This window comes from Rhipicephalus sanguineus, unplaced genomic scaffold (assembly GCF_013339695.2).
Source record: "Rhipicephalus sanguineus isolate Rsan-2018 unplaced genomic scaffold, BIME_Rsan_1.4 Seq10967, whole genome shotgun sequence".
In the NCBI taxonomy this organism is placed as follows: Eukaryota; Metazoa; Arthropoda; class Arachnida; order Ixodida; family Ixodidae; genus Rhipicephalus; species Rhipicephalus sanguineus.
Genome location: NW_023614315.1, coordinates 94,301 through 117,017, shown reverse-complemented (window position 1 = coordinate 117,017; position 22,717 = coordinate 94,301). Strand labels below are relative to the sequence as shown.

General features: G+C 45.6%; 1 protein-coding gene across 4 annotated transcripts in view; it reads right to left on the bottom strand.

Moving 5' to 3' along the window:
- The window catches only part of LOC119376133 (uncharacterized), a 302,522-nt gene that overhangs the window by 248,779 nt on the left and 31,026 nt on the right, over window positions 1-22,717 (bottom strand). For all 4 annotated transcript variants that reach the window (XM_037646065.2, XM_049411363.1, XM_037646066.2 and 1 more), the window contains exons 3-5: window positions 13,228-13,316; window positions 11,703-11,844; window positions 1,390-1,499 (exon numbers count right to left, since the gene is read on the bottom strand). In XM_037646065.2, coding sequence (XP_037501993.1) covers window positions 1,390-1,499; window positions 11,703-11,844; window positions 13,228-13,316 — 341 coding nt within the window. The remainder of the gene's footprint in view (window positions 1-1,389; window positions 1,500-11,702; window positions 11,845-13,227; window positions 13,317-22,717) is intronic.

Sequence of the window (22,717 nt, the reverse complement as noted above, 5' to 3'; positions counted from 1 at the left end):
AGTTTGCTGAGTTTGCAATAATTTACTAGAATGCACCCACAAACCCCTCAAGATGACTTTGCAGCCTGGAAGAAGACAAGTCGAAGCGTCGGCTCCAGCGACACACCCCGTGTTTGTCATCTTCCCCTGAACTTGTAATTGCTTTGCAGTGGCAATTATGTGATACACCACTATGCCATGAATCCAGGCGAGTATAGTATATGTACACACACAACCGCAACCCCCACAAATTAAAATCTTCCTCTGTAGGCTCATGCTGGTTGAAGCAAATTAGAATAGCAGCAGGATGCACATTATATGCGGTGAAATACTTCAAGTTTTAAAATTTGTTACACTTGGCTCTTACAACACACTCTTAAAAAAAAGAAGAAAAAAGGAATTACCAAAGTGCACAAGTTCGTTGCGGTACGAATTTCCCCCCCAACAAGGTGGCTTCACGGCACAGCAGCCATGTGCTGCAGTGAAACCGTCCTTTAAGTGGGTTACATGCGGCAGAACACGTCTTATTCATTCATAATGGCCTAATAGTTGCGCAAAAAAAGACGAAAACAAGGAAGTGAACACCCCGAGCGCTTAACTATTATGAATCAGTTCCAACTAGCAACTATTACACCATTATGAATCAGTACCAACTAGCTCGCCTTTCAGTTTTGCGTCTATTCATTCGTTTCAAATACTTCCAAATTTTAAATTAATGTCGAAGAGAATTCGACAACTGTAATATGCGATCGAATATTAGCACAGGGTGTATTCAAAAGGCAACAGCTAAAAACTGGCGGAACAAAAGTGTATTGACGAAATTCAAGGACATAAAAAAACTTGAGGGTTTTCAAGGCCTTGAAAATGCTATTTTAAATTCCAGGACTTTCAAGGACCGCTATGAACCCTGAGCTGCATAAACTTGGAGGTTAACAGAGATGCATGACAACGTTTGTGCAGCAATTGATAGAAGAGAAAATGCAATGAAGATTTCACTCATTACGCACGTGTAGTTGATGACGTCTGCGTTGGACAATATGCAATTTTTCCCATCAAAGTTGTTGCCAGTTGAGCACTCGTCCTTGTCCCATCTGTGTGTTTATTGCGCTGCAATTTGTCGGAACCAACCAACCAAACATCCTCCCAGATTTTTCAGCTTGCTGCATGCCCTGCCCAGTAATCTTATGTCAAGGAGCCAATTAAATATTCTGGGTTCCAGCAAGTGACAGTTTCTCTTTCTTCCAGTTTCAGCGTTGCGGGCTTTCGGTGTGATGCATGCACTTGTATTTCAAGCGTTGCCCAAAGACGATATCTGCCCTAGGCTTTTACATGGCAGATGGCCTTTCAGACGTGGCCAAACAGGCCAAAACGCTCCAGCAAATAGGATGGCTCATTGAAATGTGTGCTCACTTGGAGCATCCAGCTACGAGGATGCAAGTGGGGTCGCATGGCCACTGGGTCACACTGAGCATCAGCTGGGCTTCCAGGCTGTGGCCACCAAACAGCAGCGTCTCACGCACCTGCACAGGAAATGTGGACACCCTTCAAACAAGTCTTCCCATATCTCTACGGCTAGTTAATATGAACCCATTTAATAGTACAAACGGTTCACATGAAGTTGTGACGAGTCCCCAATCCAGTTCCACAGAACCTAATGTATTTGCAATCATAAACCAATGTCATCGTATGCCTACTGCTAGGAAGTGTGTCAGAACGGAACAACAACGAAAAAAAAAAGAACGATATTTTTGTCCTGACTGAAAATATAACCGAAACGTTATCTATAATTTTCACTCCGGCATGGAACCGAAATATTTTTTTTGGTTCAAAGGATAAGTTGGCAGTCGGGAACAACCAAGGTCATGCAACATGAGCATTAATGCTCAAGTAAGGGGAGCGTGTCTCTCAGGCAGGGATCCCAAAGTAAAGATGCATTGAAATTTTGCGATAAACGAAAAGAGTGACAACCACAGCTGTGTACATTAATGCAAGCGGACCTTGGTGCGATAGTCACACAGGCCAGTGTGAAAAGGGCATTCTTGGCGCTGAAGTTTGTTTTATCAGAACAGCGGTCTCACATATTAGAGACTACAGTCAACGACATGCTCCTTCTGAGATCATGCTCACTCCCTTGACGCAAAGCATGTCGCTCAGAGAATTCATGCTGCTCAGAGATTTCATGATTCACTTATGAGAAAATTAAATACTATGGTTTTATCACAACTTTAATTACAAATTTTTGCATAGAAATATAAACCGTTACAAACCGTTCGGGAACATCTATTTTTTAGGTGCGAAGCAGCTTTCGCTCGGGCCTGTGTCCGTCCTTCCCTCACGCATCCACTCCCCACAGCGCATTTGCCAACTCTGCCCCCTCTCCTCGCGTGAGCGCGAGGAGGTGGGGTGGAGGAGGTGGCGTGAGCGCTGCCTCCACTTCGTTTCTCCTCTCCCGTTTCTCTCTCTCCGCCACAGCTGTGCGCTCGTATATAATGCGGCGCACGCTTGCTCCCGTTGCACTCTCCTTCGCAATGGCGCTATGGAAGCTCGCGAAGCCGAACGTAAATGGCAATGCCGGCAAGCGTTGCACTCTCCTTCGCAAGGGCGCTATGCACGCTCGTGAAGCTGAACGTAAACGGCAACGCCGGCAAGCGTTGCACTCTCCTTTGCAAGGGTGCTATGGACGCTCGTGAAGCTGAACGTAAACGGCAACGCCGGCAAGCGCTGCACTCTCCTTCGCAAGGGCGCTATGTACGCTCATGAAGCTGAACGTAAACGGCAACGCCGGCAAGCGTTGCACTCTCCTTTACAAGGGTGCTATGGACGCCCGTTAAGCTGAACGTAAACGGCAACGCCGGCAAGCATTGCACTCTCCTTTGCAAGGGCGCTATGGACGCTCGCGAAGCTGAACGTAAACGGCAAAGACGGCAGGCGTTGCACTCTCCTTCGCAAGGGCGCTATAGACGCTCGCGAAGCTGAACGTAAACGGCAAGCATTGCACTCTCCTTCGCAAGGGCACTACAGACGCTCGCGAAGCTGAACGTAAACGGCAATGCCGGCAAGCGAATTTCGAAGCTGCGAGGTAACGCGAAGCCGAAGCGCAACGGAGACATTGAGCTGGGGGGGTAACATAAGCGGTACACAACATATACACAACTCCACACACAAATGAAACATAAACGTAAACATACGAATGGAACAATGGAACCACAGGTGAACACCCAGCGCTGCTTCGCATACCCACATGGTTCCCTTTAGTGGGAGATGATGTAATTTTTATTTCGTTACAAAACCGAAACTGAAAGGTAACTTTTTTCTGTGGAACGAAACTAAAACCGAAGCGAAAAACATTTTGTTCCACAATCATTTTATGCCGGGTAAAGGAGTCCTGCACCAGCTCTCGTGCTTGGTGCATAAACAGACGCTCAGCCAAATCGTGGACCCTCTCTTCATATAGAGGACCGCACTCACACTCATTAGGGGGCTGCCATACAGCAGATTGCTGCTATTGGCCGATAGCTGACAGAAATCAATAATGTTGGGGTTGGTTGGGGTTTAACGTCCAAAACCACAAGATGATTATAAGAGGCGCCGTAGTGGAGGGCTCCGGAAATTTCGACCACCTGGGGTTCTTTAACGTGCACCTGAATGTAAGTACAAGGGCCTCCATCAAAAATGAGGCCGGGATTCAATCCCACAACCTTCGTCAGTAGCCAAGCACCATAACCCCCGTAGTGGGTTAGCTGACATAAAGCAAGAGCAGCGTTTGGATCAGATGCGCTTCTTTCCACGAAGTGCCACCACGTACCGGGCCCGCGCTCTATACTCTGTTCAGGTTACATAGTGGGAGAGAGCGACCACATTTCATGACGCTTCCCCTGTGTCATCCCTCCCTGCTCGCCTGTCTTGACGAAAGAAGACAGAAAGCACTTAAAGTGTGCGACAAATCCCTGTTAACTCTGCTCGTTCGTGATGGATTCGATACATTCATGAGGCAATAAACTCTGATACTGACGTCAATCGATGATTACTTCGAAAAGTGGTTCCTTTAATACACCATTCGCGGAGCACCCAATTGCCACAAAGGGTTTCCCATTTTTTTGATAAGTGCTGTGACCAGTTGACCCCGTGGCGATACAGCCATCCTACCACCGGGACCAGTCACACAGATCGCCTGCTTCCGCTGCAAGGCCACATCTCCCATTACCATCACAGCTGCAAGGATACCAACTGCTCGACTCCGGTAGAATTACCTGCCATTGCTGCAGAGGCGTCGGTCACATAGTCCGCGAGTGCCCGTCAGGTCGGCGTAGCGGCCCGCCCCGCTGCTACCGATGCAACAGAATCGGACATTTCCGCTCACAGCGCCCGAGAAACGGGAGACTGTAGGTGCTACTCCGGCAAGCACCTACGAGACAGTGCTGCGGGTAGTGGCCTTGGTCGGCAACAAGAAGCCTCTCCTGGAAGTGCGGATTGAGCAGACTATATTCCTGGCCCTGCTAGATACGGACTCAAGTGTGAGCTTGCTTGGAGGGCCAGCGGCAAGGGTAGCGGAGACGACGGGTGCCAAACTCGGGACACAGGAACGAGCCCTCCGATTGGCATCAGGTTGGTCGCAATCAACCACACCCTTAATGTGCAAGGTACATTGGGCCGCAAGCAACCGCATCCAACGCTTCCTGTGTGTGCCAGATTTGTGTCAGGACATTGTGCATGGCAGAGACTTTTCGACTGCGACAGGCATATCCCTACATGTAGCGCAGGGTGGACTAGTGGAACTGACCCGCAGTGCATTGTGCCATTTGCTAAGTGTGACAAGGATATAACCACCGCGCTCGCGATAGAGAAAAATGGCGAATCTTATTGTTGACAGGGCCTCTTTGAAGAAGTGCTTGTAGCCCCAGGCACAGGCAGCACCATTCCAGCTGACGAAGACATACCAACCATGAATAAAGTGCTCGGTGACTTCCACCATTTGTTTACAGCAATTTTTGGATGTACCACTCTCGCTCAGCACTGCACTGAGACTGGGGATAGTGCACCTATGAGATGCAAGTTGCATCCAGTAAATGCTAAAAAGCAAAAGATCATTGAGGTCATTGTGGTACTTGCTCGAAAACAAACGGAGACGAAGAAAGGAGTATACACGGACAAGTGCAATCTAACAACTCATTTATTTTTGAAGAAATGTTTGCTTAAAAGCCCAACACGACCTGCGCTATTCTGCCAGAGAGCACACACCATCCACGCATATAACAATCACTCTAGACAACAAAGCCCCAGATCATCGCGTCCACACACACATACACACACACACGAAAAAAAAACACATCAAAGGCACGTACACTGACCAAATGAAAAGAACACGTCAATAAAGATACGCAGACAGCAGCGAAATCTCCTTATCTAATAAAGTAACAGAAGCATGGCTGATGCACTTGTCTTTTAGTCTATCAATTCAAAGGGCCTCAACTATTTCCCTCGCAGTCTTGTTCCGATGTTTGAACAAAATGCCAGTGCCTCCAGGCTGAGGTATGCACCCACATTCTTTACAGTGCATGGCCATATGCGTACTAGGGCGGCCTTTCAGGCTGGACAAATGTTCTCTTAGTCTAGTGTTGCAGCAACGTCCAGTCTGCCCCACGTACGCATGACCACACGTCACAGGAATGTTATACACTGCATTAGTCGTGCAATCCACAAACTGGTTCTTGCTCGAATGTTAGATACTGCATTCTTTTTTTGTTCGTTCCTTGCATCCGAACACCTTTTTCACCTTGGAACACACCTTTCCTATTTTGTTATGGGCTGAAAACACCACTTTCACTCCGTAATTTTCGGCAACCTTTTTAAGTCTGTGTGAAATGCCTTGCACATACGGAATGACCGAAACCTTGGAAATTGGTTCATTTTTTCTGGGATTAGCACCACATAAGTCTTCTTCCTGTTTTAATTTCTTTATTAGCCTAGTGCATGAAGCCTGCAGAATGGTGATTGGATACCTGGCTTTTCGCAAGCGATCAACTTGCTGAAGAAACACAGTGTTCGCAGTGTGAAAACATGACTTTCTTAATGCTGATATGAAACAAGACATGACAATACCATTCTTCACAAGTCTGGAGTGGTTAGATGCGAAATTCAAAAGTGGCTTCCCGCTCTAAGCGAGAATTGCCAGCACACGTGCCCCAGTCCAAAATCTAACTTGATATCAAGAAACTGCAATTCGCTTCCTACAGGTACTTCTGACGTAAATGTCAAGCCTTTCCCCCGAGAATTGAAGGCATCAACCACCTTATTCTTGAACCCTTCCTTGTCCTATTGTCTGCTCAATATCAAATAGTCCTCAACATACCTGTATATCTTGTATGTTATACCTCCTAAATCATTTTCGAGCTCTTTGTCAATACTTCCCAGAAAAATGCTGCTGAGGATAAGAGCCACCTTAGAACCAATGCACACCCCCTTAGCCTGTATGTAAGTTACATCACAGAATCCTACGTGTGTGTTCTGTAAATAAAAAAGCAAAAGTTCTAGGAAGGATTCAACTGTCATCCCACACATGTTGCAGAAAGCAACTTCATCGTTGTCCTTTGTGATGCAGTAGTTAACTGAGCTCATGAGGGGTCCTTGCGGTAAGGAATAGAAGAGGTCCTTTACGTCTATGCTAAATCTCCAGTTGCAACCACTTATACTGTCTGATGCCAAAAACATAACAAGCCCGTCAGGGTTGTCCAACAAGAACAGATCCTGTACTACCAAGGAATTTAGCATTTTCTGCAGGAATCCCACGACAAGGACCTGCCAAGACCCTCTTTCCGACACAAGTGGCCTGAACGGAATTCCTTCCTTGTGTGTTTTAGCGGTAGAAGATATGTCCAATTTCATTCCTTTCGCGTTCTTTACTTCTAGCGCGAGCTTTTCTTGGTTGCATCCTTTTAGTAGCTCAACCTCCTTCTTTTTCGCATCTTCTACCTTTCATCACTTATTTTGAAGTACTTGTGAACTGCTTGGATAGCTTTATCTAAATAACACTCATTTGGTAAAACCACAATAAAACCTTCTTTGTCCACCTGCACAACACGTAGTCTTTCATCAACCAAATACTTAGCAGTCCTTTCAACATCAGCCGTAGATCTACCGCTCACCTCAACCTTGGCAACCACGTCCACACATTCCACCACGCACCGTTCCTTTTCTTTCTCAGGGACACTCCTGGCAATGTCTCTTGTGAGTGCCAACTTGTCGACGATGCTGAGCCTTGGTTCCACGCAGTACTTTGGCCCACACTTGAGGACTTAAAGACATGTGCATCAGCTATCCTTCTGTTGCTTTATTAGATAAGGAGATTTCGCTGCTGTCTGCATATCTTTAGTGATGTTTTCTTTTCATTTGGTCAGTGTACATGCCTTTGATGTGTTTTTTTTGTGTGTATGTGTATGTGTGTGTGGACGCGATGATCTGGGGCATTGTTGCCTAGAGCGAATGCGCGGATGGTGTGTGCTCTCTGGCAGAATAGTGCAGATCGCGTTGAGCTTTTAAGCAAACATTTTTTCAAAAATAAATCAGTTGTTATGTTGCGCTTGTCCGTGTGTACTCCTTTTTCATCCCTGCTTGTTTTCGCACAAGTACCACAATGAATTCGTTCCAACTAGGCTGGCTAGCAGTTTTGCTTCAGATCATTGCGGGTTGTGTAAATGACCTCCTGGCACAGGGCCTTATAAGATATAGCACCAGCCCTTGGACTAGTGCCCCGGTGCCAAGAAGTCTGGTGGCTACCGACCATTGAACGCACGCACCAGGGTGCGTGCCTACCTGCCACCTGCCTACCCAATGCCTCGAACGGACTGGCTGCTTGCGCAATTGGGCTGTGCAATGTGGTTCTCGAGCTGTGACCTCTCCCAGGGGTTTTTTCAGGTTCCTGTTTCCGAGGCTGACATAGCGAAAACAGCCTTCATCTGCCATCAAGGTACATTCAAGTTTACGAGAATGCCCTTTCGGGTGGCAGGTGGCCCAGCAACTTTTCAAACCTTGATGGACCGGGTGTTGCAGGGAATCAATCATAACTTCGCCATGGCGTTTCTAGACGATATCCTTGTCTACTCCGAGAATCTTCAGAGCCATGTAGAGCATGTCAGAGAAGTGTTACAGCGCATTCAGAATGCTGGCCTTATGATTAACCTGGATAAAATGTAGGTCTGCAGTCAGTCCCTTAAGTTCTTGGGCCACGTCATCTCCCCTCGGCAGTGGAGACCAGATGAAGAGAAAGTGCGGGCGGTGCTGGATTACCCGAAGACCCACCAAGATTAAACAGGCTTTCCTAGGACTTGCTGGTTATTATCGCAGCTTCACACTACACTTCTCACTGACAACACATCCACTCACTGTCCTTTAGAAGAAAAACAAGCCATGGCAGTGGGAAGAGCGCCAAGAGCAGGCTTTCACTACGCTCAAGCAGTCCTTAGCTCAGGATGCAGTTATGAGCCTTCCACATCTAAATCGACCCTTTGTGGTTGAAACGGATGCAAGCGGCATTGGCATTGCAGCTGTGCTACGGCAGGCTCACCCTGATGGACTGCAGCCAGTTTTCTTCATTAGCAGAGTTCTCACAGAGGCCGAAAGCCACTATACTGTCCAGGAGTGGGAATGCATTGCAGTGGTGTGGGCAGTGGACAAATTCAGGCCGTATCTTGCATTTACAGAGTTTGAAATACACTGTGACCACTCATCCCTGTCATGGATGTTTAGCACTGACCAAGTTTCGCCCAGGGTCAAGCACTGGGTCCTCCGCTTGCAGGGTTTCAATTGCCGAATTAAGCACAGACAGGGGCTAGCAAATATACCTGCAGATGCCCTGAGTAGAGCCCCTCTTCAATGTGAGGACCACCACAGTGACAGCTTGCTCGAGAAACTGTTTCCCATTGCTGCACCAGAACCTGAAGGGAAAATTACATTTGAGCAAGTAGCACTTGCCTTGGAGGATGATGCAACACCCTTAAGTGACACAGTACAACTCGCACAAGAACAGGCTCGTGACAGCTGTCTCTCAAAACTGAAAACCGTCGTCCAAGGGGCTATGCTGCCGAATTAAGACCCTGATCATCGCTTTTATCATGATCTGGCAGAAACAACAGAACTGGAGCCAAGCGGACTGCTCATTCAGCAAAGAGGCAACTCTTGAGGTAACAAGGGTACCTTCTCAACTCCAGCACCTGGCATTGAAAATGGCGCATGACTACCCCGCTGTGGCCCACGCTGGATTTTTCAAAACCTTGAGGCGTGTGGCGGCACGATTCGTCTGGCTGGGCATGCGGGCGGACATATCAAAATATGTGCAGTGCTGTGGTATATGCCAGTGCACAACAGCTCGACGCAAGAAGCCTAAAGGCCTGATGAGCAGTCAGTAGGCAACAGCACCCATGGAAGAGCTTAGTGTGGACATTACTGGACCCCTGCCGTCTACACCTCGTGGCCACAAATACTTGTTAGTTATCATTGACAAGTTGACAAAGTTTCCAGAGCTGTTTCTTCTACGAGCAGCAACCACTGTAAAAATCCTGGAGTGCATGGTCCAAGTGTTCTGCCGCCATGGGGCCCCTGCAGCAATCACCAGTGACAACGGAAAGCCCTTCGTTAGCACATTATGGCGCAACTTTCTGAAACACTGGGGAATCAAGCATTGGCATAGTGTGCCTTACCGGCCGGCTGGACAGATGGTTGAGCATCACAATGGAACTATTAAGCAGTGACTATGAGCATACTGTGCTAACCACAAAGACTGGGACAGGCATATACCTGAGATTGGCCTTGCCATGCGCACTGCAGAGAGCGTGGTCACCGGATATGCTCCGGCGTTGCTTTGCTATGGCAAAGAGTTGCGCACTCTGTGGGAACCTGCGGGTGACAAGGAGGACACGGAGCCTCTAGAAGCAGCGCACCATGTCCTTGCTGCAGAACTCCGGCAGTGCCTTGGAGAAGCCCTGAGGTATGCTAAGAAGCAGCTGCCTGGCAGGTCAAGTTACGACCGTCATGGACAGCCATTAAAGACCCTGTGCTCTCACACCTGGAGTGATGCAGCCAAGGGTGTTTCGGCCAAGTTGGCACCGTGGCGAGGTGGACCTTATCGTGTGCTCAAGCACATGATAAAAATGACGTCATCCTGAGTGACCCAGCTACAGGACCTAGTCGAACCATTGCCCATGCTAATCAGTTGGTGCTGTACCACAAACCATTACTTCTGCGTTCCATCCTGGATTCACGATTCAAGGAGGGGTAGAGTTGTGAGAGATGAAAGGGAGCGAAGAGTGCGCGTGTGTTGGCTGTGGGTCTAGGAGGCTGTGTGCACTTGCCAGGACAGGAACTAGATGGCGCGAGTGTTAAGTGAACAGTGAGAGGGCGTGCGTGTGCGCACGGGAAAACGAGTGAAGAGAGACAGAGAGGGACGTAAGAAGTCGGACATGTGGCGCGGGTGATTAAAGGGTTGTGTGGTGAACGTGGTTGCCGATCGTTGAGTGTGACAAGGCAAACAAAAAAAATCGGTATTTTCTGTATCATTCTTGGTAAAAAAACTCGCTAGGGAAATGGTTAAACTAGCATGGTGCGAAACAGTGCTGTTCTCGGTGAGGAGTGCTAATGCCATATTTCTTAGGAATGGCAAACGTAAACACAGCATCATGAGCAATCACTGGAGCACTGAAACGTGGTGTTGCTTCTCGTCAGCAGCGAGAAAAAATAACAACATGGGTTCAATTCCTGTGAAACCTTCAGTTTTTAAATTTGTTGTTCTTTTTCCCCCTGCTTTCTTGTTTTTCTTCTTTATTTAACATTAGGAAGTGCTACAATCACCGATAGAAAACTAACATATGTTTTTCTGTACTATTCGCTCATAATGAGGCTTCGAATGCCTAAGCATCAAAAGAAAAAACGGCCTTAGAGTGTTTAGTTTAGGCACCCTAATTTATTCCTTTGTTGGTAGCAATGGTGCATGTGAAGAGACTCAAATTTGTACTTGGTGGTTAGTGTGTATATAGTTAAATCTCAACGTAACCAAGCCACTTTGCTATATTGAAGCTTTGTCAAATTAAATTCAATCATTTATGCTGAGTGTAGCCGGTGACGAATTCTCTTTCGATATAAGGGGCTGCAAAAGATCAGCCAATAACAGAGCAGTCTGAAAAGAGGCAATTTCAGAAACACAAACGAAAAAATCAATTTTGTTGAACCTGAGTGCCCGTTACCACATTTTCAGTTTGATGCTGCACTGACCAAGTCCTCTGGCACACAAAGGGCACAAAGAAAGGCATGTTCAGCGCACTGTGGTAATCTATAGTAAGCAAAGCTTTAGCATTCCAGCTGAACGTCGGGTGTCAACCAGTGTGCCACAACGCTACGACTTAAGCAAAATATTTGTCCTGGATAAAGTATGATGCAGGTAGAACTGTATGAGTGCCATCACCTAATTTGAGCTAGCTTGCTGTGCTGTCGCATCATGAAAAGCATTTGTGTTTCGAAGACTTGTGAAATGACGTTTAGGCAACCCTTCACACAATGTTACGTGATCAAGCAGAGAGGTTTTTATGGCAACAAATAGAGACTGTTTAGTACACAGAGCATTCGGCACCTAGCCAAGGTATCCAAAAAATAAGGAAAGGCTTCTAGCATTGGTAACAACTTGAAAAGCATCTCTCAGGGAGGGGCCGGTGTGACCAGCTTCCCAGAGACAAACTCACCAGGCGCAAGGGTTGACCTGGCACAAAGAACCACCACTGCAGCCGGTAGAAGCAAAGGGGAGGGAGTTCACGCAATCGATCCGGCTCAGCCACATAAGACAGTAGCCACTGCGCTCCAGACAAGAAACCCAGGAACACAGTCCTGCACCAGTCAATCAGGCCTTTCTGTACCGACAATACGCACTAACCAAAACAACAAGTCTCAAAACATTCGTCAATAGTATGGCACGATTTTAGGTGGCATTAATGTAAGGTGTGCACTCTGTGCTATGCCAGCTAATCGTGTGCAATCCTAGGGCATTGATTCCATGCCCTAGGCTATATCACCTCCGACAGCCAATTTTTATCGCACCTGTTTTCTAATCACGGAATGGTAATGCGGAAAACACCGTCAAGCATTTATAATCAGAATTTTTAGGTCTGCGGCAAACGTGCTACAAACAGTGGGCCATTTGTGTTGGTGCGCCGCAGCTCTACATGAGCCACCAGTTGTCAGCATCAGCTCCTTTTATTTCGTAAGCAGCCCAGAATAGAGCAGGCCTGCAGTAATTATGGTGGTGCGCATCAAATAAAGACTAGGTGCAGCAAAGTGAACAACTCCAGCTTCCAAGGCTCTTCCGCTAGACACATACCATTTTTTGTTTTTACTTTTAAGCTGAGATGGTGAAAAGGTTGCTTCTCTTTAACCAAGGAGATCTCCTTGTTTCTCACTTACTAGTGAGCTTACTAGCATCGAGTGACACTCAAGTTTCTCTGCATTCAGAAAAAGTCTGTCAAAAAATGAAAGTGGCATAAAAACGATAAATAAGATAAGGGCCAATTAGTTAACTAACATGGTAACTCAAAATAAAATTCTTATTGCAAACAATAATGCGAGGATGCACTGGTCATCGTCCCAAAAAATGTTCTTCCGCTACTTGGCACATAATTCCTCATCAACAGGGCATTGGTGAAACGGCATGCCGGAAACCTCTCCAGACCGCAACTCGCAAAATGGCACACAATGCTACAAAATGTGAGTGCAGTCTGAACGCTTTTCAAGAAGCACCTTACACACACACACAGTAAGCAATAGGCAGGCACGAAAATAAAAAGTATGTCGCGGAAACTCACTGAAACACGACGTTTCAAGTATGATGCGCCCGACAACAAGCTACTTTCACGAATGATGTGACAAGTTTCCTTGAAGCATTTGTGTACAGTGAAAAGGTCACCTTGTCCCAACATGTGCCTGTACTGCCTTGGCCCCTTCATATCGCCGAAAGAAGCAATTAACAGAAGAAAGTACCTCGATACATGCAGCTGATTTAAATTACGTGCGGCACGCGGAGGTTGGCATGTGACGCGTAGTGCACCATTACGACTGTATAAAAACACGTCTCTTGTATTCGCAGACCGGCTGCACTACTGAATGCTAGAGAGTGGATTTCGCACCACTGACAGGGCACACAGGAGAGAGTCAATGTCGACCACACAGTCAATTTCTTTGTTTCATTATGCACAGGTGTGAACAGGAGTATCTCACCCACTGCGCAGCACATCTTGAGAGACCAGATAAGCCAAGGGGAAACACCGGGATGCCAGAGGGGGCAGCTGCCGCTGGTCGCCCCACAGCTGCACAGTTCGAGAGCAACTTTTCAATATTTCACAAATACTTCAAGTTTCCAACTGAGTGTGATCAAGCATCATAAATATTCAAACACCTCTACAGAGAATGCTTCTACAACAAAATGGCCTGTATAATGAAGGATGCCTTATGTGCGCCAGCTATATTGCAAGCATTACCATGTACAACCATTTAGAAGGTCCCAAGCACTTTGTAATAAAGGCGTTTTACTGTATTGGGAGCCACAGTAGACATCAAAACACTTGAAAACTTGCATTTAGCGACAAGACGCTCCCAGGAACTGGACCAAACCAAAGTGTAACTTCACTGACCCAAAACCCCAAAGTGTTACATTGGGGTCGGTAAACTAGCCAGTTCATGAGCAGCGGGAGGCCACCGTGCCGTGTTTCGGTGGTTAACACGTAGGCACATTCACTTTCTGCAGCCGTGAGCGTTGTGGCGGGTTCCTCTATCCCTCATGAGTCAAACACCAGATTCGCTCTGCCACCCTGTACATTTCCATCCTGCGGCCAAGGCTCTGCTATCTGTAGCGCTTGAAGACTTCGCGGAATCACGCACAGGCGCCTCTTGTAGTTCGGCGCCTGAAACCCCCACCCTTTTCCCCATGCTGACAAGGCCTGGGGGACACGTAGCAGAACCAGCCAGAAAAGATAAAAAGCGACTCTCACGTTGGCCGAAAAAGAAAGCCAGCAAGGTCAAAAAAGAATAGCGCAACCTTTCCTACCAGCGGCCTGACAACAACAGGGTTCTATGATTCTCAAATGTCATGTAAATGTTCTCCACGATGTGTCCAGCCTCCAGAACGGCCCTCGGTGTCTGTCCGACTGGCTCAGACAAAACGAAAAAAAAATAGCTATCCCTTCAACCCATGGTCAGTCTCAGCGCTGCGCACTTCCATGGGCCCCTGGCATCTTCAAGTGAAAACCAGGATACAGCGTCTGAAATGAAAGGAGAGTGGCAGCTTTTTGCGCCACACGCGGTCGCCCATTTGCCCTTCTCTGTGTGATGTGCTGCGTATGTGTGCCTGTTCAATGCCATGGAAGATTTACAGAATAAAAGAAACGCTGTTCCTTCGTAAACGTAACAAGTTACTGTTACCGTTCCACCAATCTTTAATGAAACGGTGGCGTTACTCCCAAAAGGAACTAGTTCCGTATAACACTGCTATGGCCCATTACGTGGATGATGGCTGCTAGCACATCACAGAGATTGTGCACCTATCTTTTTAATTGAGACCTATCCAGCCACTTCTAAGAGGGACGAAACTTTATGTGTTCTTGTCAAGGGAGGCTAGCCCCCCTTCCTCAGGCCAGACCTTGAGCCATGGCGGCCAGCTGGACTGCCCAGAGTTGGTTCATAGCCTCCCACTGCTCGAATGTGGTGATCTTAAATGTAGGGTTGGTGCTACGTTTAATAGTGTGTGTTGCTGCGGGACATGCCCAGATAATGTGGTCGAGGTTGGTGTGAGCCGCCCTGCAAGCTTTGCATAGTGGTATAATAAACGTCAGGGTAGATGTGACTATACTGCGTGGATATGGGGAATGTATGTGTCTTTAATAACTGCCATGTTGTCCACTGGTGCTTATTTAGTGACTTGTCAGGGGGTGGGTACCTTAATCTTGCTCTATGGTAACGCATAAGAATTTCACCATATGTGATTATTCTGTCTTTCGCGTGGCTGCGCCAGGACTCAATTGCCTCAGCCCGCTGGGCTCGTCGGGAGGGTAGCTGCTCTGATGACGGATGATTTCTCGGACAGTGTCATGAGCGGCTTCGTTCCTGGCAAGGCCCGAAGCCCAGATTAAATCAACTAGGTGGCGACAAGATGAGGATGTGCAGTTGGCTGGTGGTGAGATGAGGACCCAGGTGAAGTTCAGACGGTGATGTCGTCCACACATAGGCAGTGACTGAGGCATGCAACAGCTGTACCGGAAGCCCTATGAGGAGAGAGCAAGGGCCCTTGCTTTCCAGCTTGATAACCCCTTGCTGGGTTTCGGGTGTCTCAGCTTGCGGCTGCATCTGCGCAGAGCTGATAGACAAAGCGATCAAGGCGACGGTGAGGTAAGGCAAATTTATATACATATAAACAGAGGCATTACATATTCAGCACTGGGGCCGACAGCTTATTGGGCTTACACAGAGGTGTGACGACGACCCGGGATTTCTTCGTTCGCTTTTCCCAGTCTCCCCGCGCAGCTTGGTTCCTTTATAGCCCTAGGATCCCTTACATCAGCCAGCAGTTCGAAGCCTCCAATCAGGAACCGCCGTTGGTCGCTGGCTGGAATCTGATCCGTGGACGAGGGGGCTTGCCGCACGTTGCGTGAGGAATTGCCGTCGGTTGCGTCATGCGCATCGCAGGAGTTGCCGGGGGTTGCATGAAACTCCCGCCTTGGTTGGCACTCGTTGCATCAAGCACCTTGCTGGTGTTGACGCGGGTTGCATCAGGCAGTCTATCGATGTTGACGCCACTTGCGTCCAGACGTTCTACCAGCTTGAATGCCTTGCCGAAGCAAGGAAGTTTGGTTTGGGAGCCCTGGCATAACAGCACCCCCGCCGCCAGACAACGCGCCGGAAAGACGAGCTGCTTCCACGTGGCTCGGATGCCGGCATGCTCGCTCGCCAGGTCCATCCAGGTTCACCTCCAGTGCCATGGGGGACATGTGGCTCTACGCTTCGTTCTGTGAACAGATCCTATTCGCCAGGCCGGATCCCAGATCCAGTGGCTTGTCGCCAAGATGTGTTGACTAGGTTTGCTCGTTTCTTCTGACGATCTTTGGCATCAGCACTGGTTGATCGTTCTGCAACTTGTCAAGAACGGTCCGACAACAGACAACACACGGCACAAGCAAGTGCCCTTGGTCACCTGACAGAACACCAGACCTAAATAGCATAATATATTCCTAGCTACGTGTCTATCGAAATTTTGGTCCCTCTATATCAAGAGGCACATGTGGGACACCAAAACTCTTAAAAGCAGAACTCAAACTATTACACGTGCAACAAACACAATGAAACGGAATACAAAATAAAGTTGACCCCTTGAGATCACTCAGGGCGGGAGCGCTCAGCCGAGGCCGCAATGAGGAAAAAATGTTGCCCCAATCTAACAGCGAAAAATCGAAAGGATAGCCGAAGACAGCACTGATTAGAACGCGCGACTCAGTGCGTCTGCGTTCGCGTTTAGCTTTCCTTTTCTTGTAACGAACGTTCAAGTTATTTATTTTATTTATTTATTTATTTATTACAATACTGCCGGTCTGATCTTCAGACCTTAGGCAGGAGTGGGTACAAGTAAATAAAAAAGAAATAATTACAATAAACACATATGAGGCATTGCGGCAATAATAACAAAAACCTTTGTTAGTGAATACATGTAGAGAAATGCCACAAGTGAACATCAATAAAAAACCTTGAATTAAAATAATAGGAAAAAGATATATATATATATATATATATATATATATATATATATATATACACACAACAAACTCATACAAGCAAAGCAGCAACATATTGAAATAACTAGTGAAAACATGGATGCAAAAACATATGGAAAAACTGAGTGTCAGGCAAAGACATTTGGAAAAAAAAAAAGCGTCGGGTCGGGGTTCATGTAAAACTACGTCAGAGGTATTTATTATGGATTGAAGGGCCTGTACATATGATGATAGCGACTGACATTCCACCACAGTTGACTGGAGGGAATTCCAATTGGTTGCTGTTCTCGGGAAAAAAGAATCTGGAGCATGTTGGTGTGACTACAAAACTCGGCTACTTTTTTAGTATGATGGGACCAAGTAGACCGCCGGTGAGCGTCTTTTAGATATGTATCCTTTTTGATACCTAGCTGTCCATGATAAAGGAGATAAAAGAGTTTCATTCGCTCGCGGTATCGACGAATTGCTAATTTCTCGAGCTCAGCCGTTTCTAGAAGAGATGTTACTGATGCCTCCCAGCTATACTTGTTTATCGGATAAACCTAACTGATTTCCTCTGTATTTTTTCTAATATTAAAATGTTTCTTTTTGTGTATGGATCCCAAACAGCTGCACAGTATTCCAGGAGTGGCCGAATAAATGTTTAATAGGCTAATAGCTTAACTTCTGCTGGAGACTTACTCAAATGCCTCCTTAAGTATACGAGTTTTTTCATCGCCTTCCCATGTACGTAGTCAATGTGGTCGTTCCATCTGAGATCGTGAGAGATGATGACTCCCAGATACTTATAGTTAGTTACTACTGCAAGAGGTTCATTATCAAAACAGTAAGGAAACGTTATAGGATCCTTTTTGTGACTAATTGTCACTGCCACAGTTTTCTTTTTGTTTATGGTCATTTGCCAGTCTATGCACCATGTTTGAATAGGTCCAAAGATTTATTTAATGTAACCTGGTCATGGGGTGTGGTAATTTCCCAGTATATAATACAATCATCAGCAAAAAGCCTCATTTTAACGGGAATGTTCTGAACGATGTCACTGATGTATATGAGAAAAAATAGGGGACCAAGAACAGACCCTTCAATCAATCAATCAATAAGTTTATTATCATGATAACCCTTGTGGGATACCTGAAAGGACTGAAATGGCGCGTCAAGTTACATTGTCAATGGCCACGACTTGACGTCTACATGAGAGGTAGGCTTCTATCCAAGCTAGTAATATGTTGTTCTTGAGTATTGGCTCTAACTTCAATAATAATTTTCGATGTGAGACTCGGTCGAATACCTTTTCGAAGTCAAGAAATATTATGTCGACCTGGTTATGTCTGTCTAGGGCTGCTGCTAGGTCATAGACAGTTTTGATAAGCTGGGTGACTGTAGAGTAACCACGGCGAAAGCCATGCTGGAAGGAACCAATTAAAGGGATACTGAACAAAAATTTGAAAAAGCTACGAAAACACTTGCATTCGACTCGGACGACACGACTGTTCCTATAAACAGCGTTTATTTCGCGTAATTTCGAGCAGTTGGCCGTATTTTTAGTGGATTGTGAGAGCGCGGCGGCTGCACGGCAGTGCGCTTGTCCACGGCCGTGACGTCGAATGCTCCAGCAAGAGGGGGGCAACCAGCACGCTCTCTCCTGCCCTGCCACTTTCCTTTCTCCACCTCTCCTCTCAAGAACACCTTCCCGATGGTGAGAACACGTTTTGAGAGAGACGCGCTGCTATGCGCAGCAGCGGGTGGCGGCTTGCGATTTTGCAGCGAACACGGTTGGCGAGTCAGTATCCGCCGAGTTTCGCGTCACTTCCTCTCTAGTTCGCGTTTCGGCCGCTAGACGCGCCAATTTACGAAAAATGCATTAAATTCATTATTTTCTGCTAGTCTCTGGCTGAAATGAAGGTTGTTTCAACAAATTTCAGCACCCAATCTTTCAATTTGGCCATTTATCTCGGCGGCGAAAATTTTGTTCAGTATCCCTTTAAGCATTTGTTTTCAAGAAAACTTTAAATATGTTTAAAAATTATGTGCTCTAGTACCTTCGCGCATGTGCATAATAAGGAAATCGGCCTGTATGATGACGGATTTGATGGTGCGCTTCTTTTAGGGATTGGCGTGATTTTTGCGTACTTCCAGTCACATGGAAGATTTACATTAGACAAGGATTTCTTGAATAACAGACATAGATATTTCGAACACCATTCCGCATAACGCTTTAAAAATGCATTTGGTATACCATCTATGCCTGGTGATTTCTTGTCATCTAATTTTAGCAGTAGTGCTAGTATGCCTTCTTCAGATATAGACACATTATCAATAGGTTCACTGAGATCAAATTTGCTAAATTCCGGTGTACGACCATCGTCAACGAGAAACACGGAACCAAAATAAGCATTAAGCGCTTCGGCAATTACTGCGTTATCTGTCGCAAGGACACCATCGACCAATAGAGTAGGCGGGTCTTTCTTCTTTGGCGAAATGTGTCGCCAAAATTTTTCTGGTGAAGTTTTAAGGAAGTTTTTAAGATGAATGTGTTCGTAAAAATCTTTTACCTTTTTAATGCTGTTCTTTAGTTGTTCGCGTAACTCCGATATCTTATCTGAACCACTTGAGCATGGATACCGTCTGTATTGCCTTTTCGCTCTGTTTAACCTACGCTGGTGACGTGCAATCTCTTTCGTCATCCATGGATTATGTGTACACAGCGAGTGTCGTTTGTGTGGGATAAACTTTTTCACAAAAGTCAATACCAGGTTTTTAAAAAAGCACCACATATGTTCAACAGAGGCATCTGATTCGTAAAACGAGATAAACAAAGAGAAATAACTATCTAGATCATCCAAAATATCAACATCATTAGCACGTGAGAACACCGGAACAATACACTCTTTTTGTCAGCCTTGATCGGAATTTCACCTTGAGATTTAAGCACAGCAGCTTGTGGTATGAGATACCTTTATATATGTCCACACTCGGGTCACGATCAAGAACACTGTCACTAATAATAAAGAGATCCAAAATTGATTGACTATCACCTTGTATTCTTGTAGGTGTTTTTAGTAGTTGTGATAGGCGGTGTAATAAAACAATGTCTACGAGCGGCTCAGCTGAAGCACAGAGTGCTTCAGGAAAATCACGATCCCAGTTAATTAGCAGAATGTTAAAATCTCCAATTAGTACAAGGTTAGAAGCACGGTTCGTGCACACGAATTCGTTAAGTGCCTCAAAAAATGTGCCGTCACTGTTCAGGGGGCGGTAAAATCCAGCAATTACCAAATGGAAGACCTCGAAGTGAACTTTCACCAATACGCATTCAATGCTGGTAATATCTGGCAGTCTTGTAATGTGCAACGAGTCCATGTACAAAATAGCAACGCCGCCGCCGCGGGAGTCGCGGTCCTTGCGGTAGATACGGTATCCATGCGGTACGACTTCCGAGTCACTTAGGTATGTCGCCATGCAGCCACGTTTCTGTAATAACTGGGTCATTCCATGCCAACTGTCCCAGCCGGGGCGCTCGACAAAAATTAATTTCTCTAAAAAGATCTGAGAAAATTACGTACATATAGGCATTAGTTCTACAGTATTTTCCCAAACTATTTTGACCGGCAAAAATTTTTCGGGCCCGTGAGCACCATTTGAACTTCTCGATATGGGGAAAAACCAGGTACGAAAGAAAAATTCGCTATAAATGGACCGTTTCACGCATTCATTCGAAACTTGTTTTTTTGTGTTTTTAGAGCATCGCGCTTTTATTATAGGACTGTTGCTTAGAGTACCTTTACATTTTTCACTCCTTAGCGCTTAGGTAAAATTGAGTAAATTGCAGCGTTTTCAGGAATTTTTTTTACAAAAGACGATTGTAGACCAAATACATCAATTATTTTTATAGAACTCTCCATAAAACGCACTATCTTTAAAAGTTTTTGTTTTGCCTGTGTGCGGCGCACAGGCCCTAAAATAAAATCCTGAACTTGGAAAAAATGCTACATTGGCCTATGTTCAGGCGTCTGTAGCACCCCAAGGTGGTCCAAGAAAAAATAAGCAGAAAAGCGCATACGATTGAGCATCATAACGACTTTGTCCACATAAAGTTTAATCGAAGTAGTTTTTGTTTTAGTCAAGAAAAAATTTTTTGAAGTTTAGTCCCACCATTGCATTAGTTTGCTATGGGGGCAATACAAACCGACTGAACTTACTGCATAAAAAAAGAGGTAGTGTATTCGTAGCACATGGTTTTCAGTTCCTTTTGTTAGTACTTTATAATGTATATTACATATCAAGGACATATTAAGCAGAGGTAAAAATATAACAATACCATTGGTTTAGATGCCAAAATTCCCCAATAATGAATCGCGTTACTTATTGCATTGTTTACGCACACCGGAGGCGGCGCCGCCGCCGGACAACTGCGCCAGAAATATAGGCTGTTATGATCTTATAACAGCTGTAAAACAGTGGATGTTACCAGACAGGCAAATTCTACTTTAACCAAAATCTGCAGCCTGCAACCATCCAAATAAAGATGTGAAAAATAGCTTGGCATATCCCGTGCGTAGTGTCGCGGACGACGGACGCGCCGCGTATACTCACACGGCGCGTCGTCACATTATGCGCCGTTCATTGCGGAATACATAGATGAACTTCATTTGGATCCGCTATAAATGGCCGCGTTCACGCCTCCTTTATCCGGTTTACATGAACTTTGAGACTTTACTTATTTTGACGCCACTTGATTCTCAGAGCCACATGCAATAAGTAACGCAATGCATTATTGGGGAATTTTGGCATCTAAACCAATGGTATTGTTATATTTTTACCTCTGCTTAATATGTCCTTGATATGTAATATACATTATAAAGTACTAACAAAAGGAACTGAAAACCATGTGCTACGAATACACTACCTCTTTTTTTATGCAGTAAGTTCAGTCGGTTTGTATTGCCCCCATAGCAAACTAATGCAATGGTGGGACTAAACTTCAAAAAAATTTTTCTTGACTAAAACAATAACTACTTCGATTAAACTTTATGTGGACAAAGTCGTTATGATACTCAATCGTATGCGCTTTTCTGCTTATTTTTTCTTGGACCACCTTGGGGTGCTACAGACGCCTGAACATAGGCCAATGTAGCATTTTTTCCAAGTTCAGGATTTTATTTTAGGGCCTGTGCGCTGCACACAGGCAAAACAAAAACTTTAAAAGATAGTGCGTTTTATGGAGAGTTCTATAAAAATAATTGACGTATTTGGTCTACAATCGTCTTTTGTAAAAATATTCCTGAAAATGCTGCAATTTACTCAATTTTACCTAAGCGCTAAGGAGTGAAAAATGTAAAGGTACTCTAAGCAACAGTCCTATAATAAAAGCGCGATGCTCTAAAAACACAAAAAAGCAAGTTTCGAATGAATGCGTGAAAGGGTTCATTTATAGCGAATTTTTCTTTCGTACGTGGTTTTCCACCAAATCGAGAAGTTGAAATGGCGCTCACGTGCCCGAAAAAATTTTGCCGCTGAAAATATTTTGGGAAAATACTTCAGAAGTAATGCCTGTACGTGCGTAATTTTTTCAGATTTTTTTGGAGAAATTGATTTATCTCGAGCGCCCCGACTGGGACAGTTGGCGTGGAATTACCCAACTATTACATGGGGGCTGTGAGCGGCAACTATGCTTTCTAGGTCAGCTGTTTTCTTTATTATACTATTATTAAGTGAGCACCAAGTCGGGCTAGTTGGTTTAGATTCATAATGACGACTAAAACTGCGCTAAAAACACAAAGACAAAGACGAGGAAAACAGGACTCGTGCAGACTCACAACTGAATGTTTAATGTTTGAAGGACGACATATATACACAGTTAACATTTGACGAAATAAGATCATTGGACACAGATATGTCTACGTCACAAAGTGGCACCTAAATATTTCAGCTCACAATCGGCAAGAGATATG